The sequence below is a fragment of the Alligator sinensis genome, unplaced genomic scaffold (genome assembly GCF_000455745.1).
Source record: "Alligator sinensis unplaced genomic scaffold, ASM45574v1 scaffold941_1, whole genome shotgun sequence".
NCBI lineage: Eukaryota > Metazoa > Chordata > Crocodylia > Alligatoridae > Alligator > Alligator sinensis.
In genome coordinates this window covers 1,118,174-1,127,833 of record NW_005842163.1, presented here as the reverse complement: position 1 = coordinate 1,127,833, position 9,660 = coordinate 1,118,174, and the positions used below count along the sequence as shown (strand labels likewise).

The 9,660-nt window shown below is 45.2% G+C and overlaps 1 protein-coding gene across 8 annotated transcripts in view; it reads left to right on the top strand.

Annotated features, from left to right (window-relative positions):
* DAB1 (DAB1, reelin adaptor protein) overlaps positions 1-9,660 on the top strand; it is a 430,025-nt gene that overhangs the window by 310,521 nt on the left and 109,844 nt on the right. For all 8 annotated transcript variants that reach the window (XM_025206587.1, XM_025206586.1, XM_025206588.1 and 5 more), the window contains one exon: positions 5,345-5,443. In XM_025206587.1, coding sequence (XP_025062372.1) covers positions 5,345-5,443 — 99 coding nt within the window. The remainder of the gene's footprint in view (positions 1-5,344; positions 5,444-9,660) is intronic.

Below are 9,660 nucleotides of genomic sequence, written 5' to 3'. Positions count from 1 at the left end.
AGAAAAGGATCTTGGAGTCATTATTGATTCCAAAATGAACATGGGCCGCCAATGTGGGGATGCAGTCAGGAAAGCTAACCGCACCTTGTCATGCATCCACAGATGCATCATGAGCAGGTCCAAAGAGGTGATCCTCCCCCTCTGTGCGACACTGGTCAGGCCGCAGTTGGAGTACTGCATCCAGTTCTGGGCACCGCGCTTCAGGAGGGATGTGAACAGCATCAAGAGGGTCCAGAGGAGGGCCACCCGCATGGTCAGGGGGCAGCAAGGCACGTCCTACAAGCAGAGGCTATGGGACCTGAACCTGTTCAGCCTCCACAAGAGAAGGCTGAGAGAGGATCTGGTGGCCATCTACAGACTGGCCAAGGGGGCAGTCTATGGGAGAGTTCCTGATCCCCCAAGCACTACCGGGAGTAACAAGGAATAACGGCCATAATTTGACTGAGAGTAGATTCAGACTAGACATCAGGAGGCGCTACTTCACTGTCAGGGCGGCTAGGACCTGGAACTAACTTCCAAGGGAAGTGATGCTTGCTCCTACTCTGGGGGTCTTGAAAAGGAGGCTGGATAATCACCTAGCCGGGGTCGTTTGACCCCAGTATTCTTTCCTGCCCACGGCTTGATGATCTACTCAGGTCCCTTCCAACCCTACCAACTATGAAACTATGATTTGTTGGGTGGCACATTTTTGGTTTTCATAGACAAAAACTCCAAGAAATAGTGCACACTATGTGCTAGGTTTGAAAGCAATCAATATAGACTCAGGCCCTACCCTGAAAGGCTTTATAGATGAGGCAGACAGCATGTGGACCAGGGAAAAGGGATAGCTGGTGATGTAAAGCAGCATGAATGAACAGTGATGTACAACACGCCTCTCATGGTTCAGCAATTTATTTATTTTTTCCTTATGAATAATTTAAAAGAAAGGTATCAGCATTTTGTAATGGGAAGGAATTAATCCATTTTAAAAGGAGGGTCCTTAATTTCTCAAAACAGCATCTGCCACAAAATTCTAATCTTATTCATCTGGCTATGGTCCGTTTTCCATTCATTCCTTGGTTCCATCTGCCGACGAGCGATTTGGGAGACGTATCGAGGTTATGAAGCTAGGCTGGCCTTTTTCTCCCTCTCTCATAGGAGTACCATTTCCATATCTCCATGATGCTTGATGCCTGTTAGCATAATGGAGAGACTTGCCTAAATAACGTTGTGAGATGACTAGAGCTATCAAGAACAGGTGGCCTCACAAATTCATATACTTGTCTTTGGAGCTAGTGCTATGAGCTTTACCATTTTCTGTGAGGAAATAATTCCTCTTCATTTTAATATTCATGTCCTTCTGTTGAAATGTTACCTTCCACATTTTGGTCAAGTTCCATTAGAGGCAGCTTGTTCTTATGATCTGTGGGGAACTTGGGAATTAGCAACTCCTGAATGTTAACACTGGTTCTGGCATTAATTTGCTGTATGGCATTGGATAAGTCACTTAAACTTTCTGTGTCCCACTTTCCTATATGTAAAATGGGGATACAAATACTTACTGGTGTGACTATTATCAATTGGCTAATGTTTGCAAAGCATTTTGAAGCAGCAAACAGTGACCAGATCTCAAAAAAATCATTAAAGAGCACGTTGGGTAGAAGTTAGGTGCCTGAGTGATCCACAAGAACCCTGCCAACTATAAGAGTCTGTAAGTACCTTGCATCCTGCTATTACACATGTCCAGAACGTCTGCTGTCTTGGCTGAGCAGGACATCTTGGCACCTATCTCTGCCAACGTCTATTTGGGGTTCACAAAGCAGGCACACCAATACTGAAGTCTTCTGAAGGGTCCAATCTGCTAAATATGCTTTGGGTGTCATAGAAAATACTTGCACTAGGTGGGGAAAAAAGATTGCTTATCCTGTATATAATCTGTATACAATAATCTAGTACAGAGGTTGTCAACTGGGGGTACTTGGGACAGCCCCAGAGAGTATGCATGGTGGTGCAGGGATGTAGCAGCTGCACAGAGTGGTGAATGGTGCTGACAGCCATGTGTGAGCTCCCCACCCCCCACTGCTGCCATTCACCACTCAGCACCACTGCCGCATGCTGCTTTCCTGCCCCCTGCTATTGCCATTCCCCACTCTGCACTGCTGCTTCCTCGCACCGCCATGCACTGCTGACTTTGCATCCAGCCGGCTGTCCCCCTCCCTCCCTCCCAGTCTGGAAGGGGGTATGCTTCAGAAGGGATACCTACCAGAAGAGTTACACTCCTTTAAAAAGGTTGAAAATCACTGATCTAGTATTTTGAAGACTTGCTCAGGAAGTGGGAAGCTGGGTTTATAGACCCTCATCTATCACCTCCCATATGACTATCCTGTTCCACCAGGATCAAGGTTACATTTAGACTGTGGACACACTTCACGCCTTCTAATGGAGCTGTGCTACTGTGCAGCAAGGAATGCAAGATTCATGATATCAGTGGGTGAGCAAGCAAGAGAAAGCATGCCTAGTGTTGAGGGCATTCTCCAAGGGTAAGAGTGGTGGAGTCCTGGCTTCTTTTCATGACACTAAATTAGTCTGAATCATGGAATCATAGGAAGTTAGTGTTGCAAGGGACCTCAGGAGGTCATCTAGTCCAACCCCCTGCTCAAAGCAGGACCATTACCAACTACATCATCCCAGTCAAAGCTGTGTCTAGCTGGGATTTGAAAACTTCCTAGGATGGAGCTTCCACCACCTCTCTGGGTAAACTGTTGCAGTGTTTTACTACTCTCCTAGTAAGAAAATTCTTCCTAATATCTAACCTAAACTTCCCTTGCTGCAACTTGAGACCATTGCTCCTTGTTCTGTCATCTGCCGCCACTGAGGACAGTCTAGCTCCATCGTCTTTTGAACCTCCCTTCAGGTAGTTGAAAGCTGCTATTAAATCCCCTCTCAGTCATCTCTTCTCTAGACTAAACAAGTCCAGTTCCCTCAGTCTTTCCTCGTAAGTCGTGTGCCCCAGTCCCCTCACCATTTTTGTTGCCCTCTGCTGAACTCTCTCCAATTTGTCCACCTTCTTTTTGTAGCGGGGAGCCCAAAACTGAACACAGGACTCCAGATGTGGCCTCACCAGTGCTGAATAGAGGGGAATAATCACTTCCTTTGACCTACTGGCAACACTCCTACACCAGTGCAGCCCAGTATGTCATTAGCCTTCTTGGCAACAAGGGCACACTGCTGGCTCATATTCAGCTTATTGTCCACTGTAACCTCCGGGCCCTTTTCTGCAGAGCTGCTGCCCAGCCAGTCAGCCCCCAGCCTGTATTGGTGCATGGGATTTTTCTGTCCTAAGTGCAGGACTTTGCCCTTGTCCTTGTTGAAGCTCAAGAGATTCCTTTTGGCCTAATCCTCCAATTTGTCTAAGTCACTCTGAATCCTAGCCCTGCCCTCCAGTTGTCTGCTACTATTCCCCCCAGCTTGGTGTCATTTGAAGACATGCTGAGAGTGCACGCTATGCCATCTTCCAGGTTGTTGATGAAGACATCGAATAAAACTGGCCCCGGGATCGACATGTGGAGAACTCCACTTGATACTAGCTGTCAACTAGACATCAAGCCATTGATTATTACACTCTGAGGCCAATGCTTTAGCCAGTTTTCTGTCTCCCTTACAGTCCATTCATCCAGCCTAGACTTCCTTAGCTTGCCTGTGAGAATCTTGTGGGAGATTGTATCAAAAGCCTTCTGAAATCAAAGTATACCACATCCACCAGTCTCCCCACATCCACAGAGCCAGTCACCTCATCATAGAAGGCAATCAGGTTGGTCAGCCATGACTTGCCCTTGGTGAATCCATGCTGACTGTTCCTAATCACGTTGTTCCCCTCCAAGTGTTTAGAAATGGATTTCTTGAGGATCTGCTCCATGATTTTTCCAAGGACTGAGGTGAGGCTCGCTGGTCTGTAATTCCCTGGATCCTCCTTCATCCCTTTCTTAAATACAGGCACTATGTTTGCCCTTTTCCAATCATCTGGGACCTCTCCTGATCATCATGAGTTTTCAAAGTTGATGGCCAATGGCTGTGCAGTCATATCATCCAACTCCTTCAGCACCCTTTGGTGCTTCCCATCCGACCCCAAGGACTTGTACACATTCAGCTTTTCTAAGTAGACCCTAATCTGTTCTTTCACCCCTGTTGGCTGCTCATCTCCTCCCCAAACTGTGCTGCCTGGTGCAGTAGTCTGGGAGCTGACCTTGCCTGTGAAGACTGAGGCAAAAAAAGGCATTGAGCACTTCAGCCTTTTCTGTATCCTGTGTCTCAGAGTTGCCTCCCCCATTCAGTAAGGGACCCACACTCTCCCCCACTCTCCTCTTGCTACCAACATACTTGTAGAAACCCTTCTTGTTACCCTTCACATCCCTTGCTCGCTGCAACTCCAATTGCGCTTTGGCCTTCCTGACTTCATCCCTGCATGCCCGAGCAATGCTCTTATATTCTTCCCTAGTTAATTGTCCACGTTTCCACTTCTTATATGCTTCCCTTTTGTGATTTAGTTTACTGAAGAGTTCGCTGCTAAGCCAAGCTGGTTTTCTGCTATACTTGCTAGTCTTCCTGAGCACTGGGATGGTTTGTTCCTGCACTCCCAGTAAGGCTCCTTTGAAGTACAGCTGGCTCTCCTGGATTCCTGTCCCCCCTCAGTCTGGCCATCCCCCCTCAGTCTCCTCTCCCCCTCAGTCTGGTAGCACTGGTAAGTGTTAGAAGTAGAACTTTAAGGAGAAATTGCTACGTGGACCCTGGTCATTTCTCAATGGTAGTAGTATGCAGAATACACAGGCAGCAAATGCACCCTCTATGTGGCAGACTCCAGTTATAGGGTAAGCTTATGAAAGCAACCATCCCATTTTTTTCAGTCAGCACATTGGCAAGGGAGATTTTCAGCAATGAATGCTCGGTTTGCTCGTTCAAGATTGTTCTACTTCATAAAGGAGAGCATTAGGGGGGAGGTTTGGGGTCTTTTTCCTTTTGTTTTAAAAAAAATAAGCAGAAAAAAAAACTTGAAGAGGGAAAATGCTTGCTAGAAATCATGGGTTACCATTATTAGCTCAAATAATAACAAATTGTAGGGAGTATTAACCAGCTCAGAGAACTGGGTAGGGCTTTCTACAGAGAGTTCAGTTGACATGGGCTGAGGAGCATGAGGAAAATAAGTAAAAAAGAGTGGCAATGTCCCTGGATCAGTCTTTAAATTGTGCCTTCACAGAATAATGAAGAGTCTGTGTTCAGCTTTGCTACCAAAGCCCATTTCATGGTATACTTACCAGAAAGCAAAACTAAAAAAATGATGAAACCAACACAACAATTTTTGTCTCTACAGGGAATTGTTGCTGCCGCTCGTTCAAAAGGAGAACATAAACAGAAAATCTTTCTAACCGTCTCCTTTGGAGGAATCAAAATCTTTGATGAAAAGACAGGAGTAAGTAAAGTAATCATGTGATGGAACAAAATTGAGTCTCTTGATGGATGTTTCCTTAAATGCTTTTCCTAGTTGGGCAGTAATATCAGACTAACATGGGAATATATAAAGCATCTGACAAACTTGATAAAGCATTACCATATATCAAAGCAAGCAGTTAGTTGACTCGGGTGCAGTGATATTACACTGTAGTTTCTTATAGAGCCTGTTCTGGAATACCTCAGTGAGTCTGCTTACATGAGCAATGTTACTTATGGGCACAGATGTTCGCAGGATTTCATCCATAGTTTGTTACAATGGAGGGATGAGTTATTTTAGTTTAAGATCATGTTGATCCAGGGGGGTGATCCAGGCTGACCTGGACAAGCTCAGCAAATGGGCGGACGAGAACCTGATGGTGTTTAACACTGAAAAATGCAAGCTTCTCCACCTTGGGAGGAAAAACCTGCAGCATCCTTATAGGCTCGGCAGTGCTACACTGGCTAACGCTATGGAAGAAAGAGACATGGGGGTCATCATTGACCACAAGATGAACATGAGCCTGCAGTGCAATGCTGCAGCTAGTAAAATGACCAAAACGCTGGCTTGCATCCATAGATGCTTCTCAAGCAAATTCCGGGACGTCATTCTCCCCTTGTACTCGGCCTTGGTGAGGCCACAGCTGGAGTACTGCGTCCAGTTTTGGGCTCCACAATTCAAAAAGTATGTGGAGAAGCTTGAGAGAGTCCAGAGAAGAGCCACGTGCATGATCAGAGGTCAGGGAAGCAGACCCTACGATGACAGGCTGAGAGCCCTGGGGCTCTTTAGCCTGGAAAAGCGCAGGCTCAGGAGTGATCTGATGGCCACCTATATGTTTATCAGGGGGATAAACATGATCCACCAGGATCTGGGGGAACATTTGTTTACCAGAGCGCCCCGAGGGATAATGAGGTTGAACGGTTATAAACTACTGCAAGACCGTTTCAGGCTGGATATAAGGAAGAATTTCTTTACTGTCCGAGCCCCCAAAGTCTGGAACAGCCTGCCACCGGAGGTGGTTCAAGCACCTACATTGAACACCTTCAAGAGTAAATTGGACGCTTACTTTGCTGGGATCCTATGACCCCAGCTGACTTCCTGCCCTTTGGGAGGGGGGTTGGACTCGATGATCTTCCGAGGTCCCTTCCAGCCCTAATGTCTATGAAATCTATGATACATTGTGAGGAGGGGAAGAGGAACTTTATATAACTTAATGCATTTTAAAGAGAATCAATAATTAGTTGTTTACAGTTCAAATTTAACCTACTTTGGAATTGCTAAAATATAATGGAAACAAGAGCTATCCATTTGCTTGAGGAAAATACCTCTGGTTGTTCTGGTACAGATAGAAGAAGTATTTCATTATCCTCATTGTTTGATACTAATTGATATTATTCTACAACAAGATTTCCTAGTTTTACAAAGCAGTGGTTGAGTGTCTTACGGGAAAGATGAGCAAGTATAAGGCACCTCTTAAAAAAATGTTCCAATATAAAGTGAAATATTAACCCTTGTCAGTGAGTTGGGAATCATTGGATGCATCTACACGTGCGCTTAACTGCACAGTAGAGTAATTTGCTTTAGGTAGTATCACAGTCTATATGTGAGATGGTATTAGGCTGCAGTGACCTAATTAACTCAGCCGTATGATAATACTCTTGGGTCAGTACTTTGTTACAGCGGTGAAAATAACTGTGCCTAGATGCACATGTAAATGCTAACCTGGGAGTAAATTAGGCCCAGGCAGCAGGGGGCCAGGCCCCTGCCTGCCATCTAGCCACACAGCTCCGCTCTTTGGGCACTTTTGTGCCTAAGCCAGCCCCTCCACTGCCTGATGCCCAGGGCTGACCCCCCAAGCCTGCTGCTAGCCCTGGCTCGAACTGCTGTAGTCCTGGGCACACATGTAGACACTACACCCAGGAGATGTTAACTCTGGTGCAAACTGTGCCAAAGTTTATTGTGCTGCACTAATTAAATGTGTAGATACACTCATTGTGTAAAAAATATCCAATCAAACAAAATCATTTAAAAGTAAGAATACGGATAACGTTGGAAGTATTAAGGAGCTAATAGCAAATGATGTGCTCTGGATTGTGTGGTAATCACAGAGGGATAAAACCCAGGGCCGTTGCCTAGCTTAGAATAGCAGGTTGAGGCCATGGAGTCTCTCATGGAGTCTTCTCCAGCCAAGTTGTTGGAGTAAGCTCTGCAGTGCATATAATGGTAAAAGCATGAAAAGATATTTGCAGGTGTTGGTTTCCTAATCTACCCTGGCCCCAACAATACTTGCTCCATGCATGCTGCCATGCATCATCTCTGCACCAAGCTGTTATCTCTTTCCTGTTGAGGATATAAGCCTGCACAACCCTGCAAAATCTCCCATAGGTGAGAGTCTCTGTAACTGTGGAGTCTAGAATGGGATTTGCCTGAGGATGTCTTGGCTTTTTTCCTAAAAGTTTTTCTAAGATCCATAACCTCAGATGGTCAAAATCACAATAACCTTCTTGTGTAATATTCTTATTTACTACAGTGAGGTGTCCTAATCAAAATGTTTTTCAAGTTTGCAATAGCCATAAAAAACAGAGTTTTTGTGACATTTTCCTGCTAGCAGTAGTTTGTACTGTATATTAGGAATGGGAGCGTATAATTAAAAGATATTTAAAAGTTTGGGGTTGTCTGATTGGATTTCAAAAGCTAAAGATTAAAGGCTCTTCCATCAGCATCTAGTACAGTAAGTCACAGGTGATATCCTAGTCTTGCGCTATTTGTGCCTCAGCATCATCACAGTTGATGATTTTATTTTTATTTTTTTTACCTAGGCAAAATACAACACTACCCAGATATAATACACAGAATACTGGCTAACTGATTTTAATCCTAATTAAGAAGATCTTTATAGCAGTTTAAGCTCTGTCTTGAATTCTAAAAGGCTTTTGATTTTAATCTTTTTAAAGATTAACTATTTAATGTGATGCCAGAAATAAAACCATGCTGATGATAGATGAAATTATCTTTACTACTTAATTTATGTGATCAGATAATCAATGTAATTGAGCTTGCTAGTATATAACATAAATAGTTTGCAATAAAAAAGCCATTCGTATGCACATAAAAGCAACATGCACACTGTGTACACAGGAAGAAGCCATGTTTAAAGAGCACTATTGAGGTTGCAGAGTTCAGCACTCAGCAGGTAGGAAATGCCCAAGTTGAGACTGCTTGTAGAACTTTGCTCCAGCCTTTTTGTGCATAGGCATAATGCACTCTTTAATTAGTTGATCATATACTATTATTCTTGTAGAAATTTTGCCTCATTCCCTGCACAGAATATACAGTGATCATTTATTGAGCGATGTTATATGGCATTATAAAGCACTGTATGGCCATATCCAGATGAGTGTGCATGTGCGGTATGTGGTGCCACAGACCTGTCTGCAGCACCGCACACTACACATGCAAGCATTCCTCGTGCTACTACGTTGCAGTGCAGGGGGTTTTCTTGACCCTGGGAGATCCTGGGGTAAAAAAAAAGCCACACCAAAAAAAAAAAAAAGCGGGGTTGTGCACGTGGTGGCAGTGCACACCGCCCAAAACTGGGGCCTGGCTGGCTGGAGTCATGCTCTAGCTGCCAGCCAGGCTCCGTGCTGCAGGAGCACCGTGGCTGCAGCTCCCTGAGGCCCCCATGACCTCAGGTAAGGAATGTGGGGCCAGCACAGTTGCTAGCCCCAGCCTACCCTACCCTACCCCACCCAGAGCATGCCAGAGCGTGCATGGCACAGGCATTTCCCAGGCACAAGTAGCAGTGGCACAAGGTGCGCTGCTACTACCTGTTCCTGGAAAAACACATGTTCCCACTCATGGGGACACGGTCTATATGTTCAAACACATCATTCCATTTGTAGCTTAGCACTTCTAGAAATGAGATCCTAGAGCCTCAAGTTGGGTACCCAGAGTATGAAGAATACAGAATTGGTAATCTCTTGAGGAAGGTTTGATTTAATTCCCTTACCCAGCGTTGCATAGATCTGTGGGGCAAAGCAGGGATAGAACCTAATTCTCCCAGGCTTAATTTCCTTGTGTCACGGCGGGGTCCTCGCGGAGGGCCGTGTGCTCCTTAAGGTCCCTCGCTCCGTGTCAGGCCGGCCCAAGGCACCCTCTAATTCTCGCCCGCCACGTCTTGCTGGAATATATATATAGTT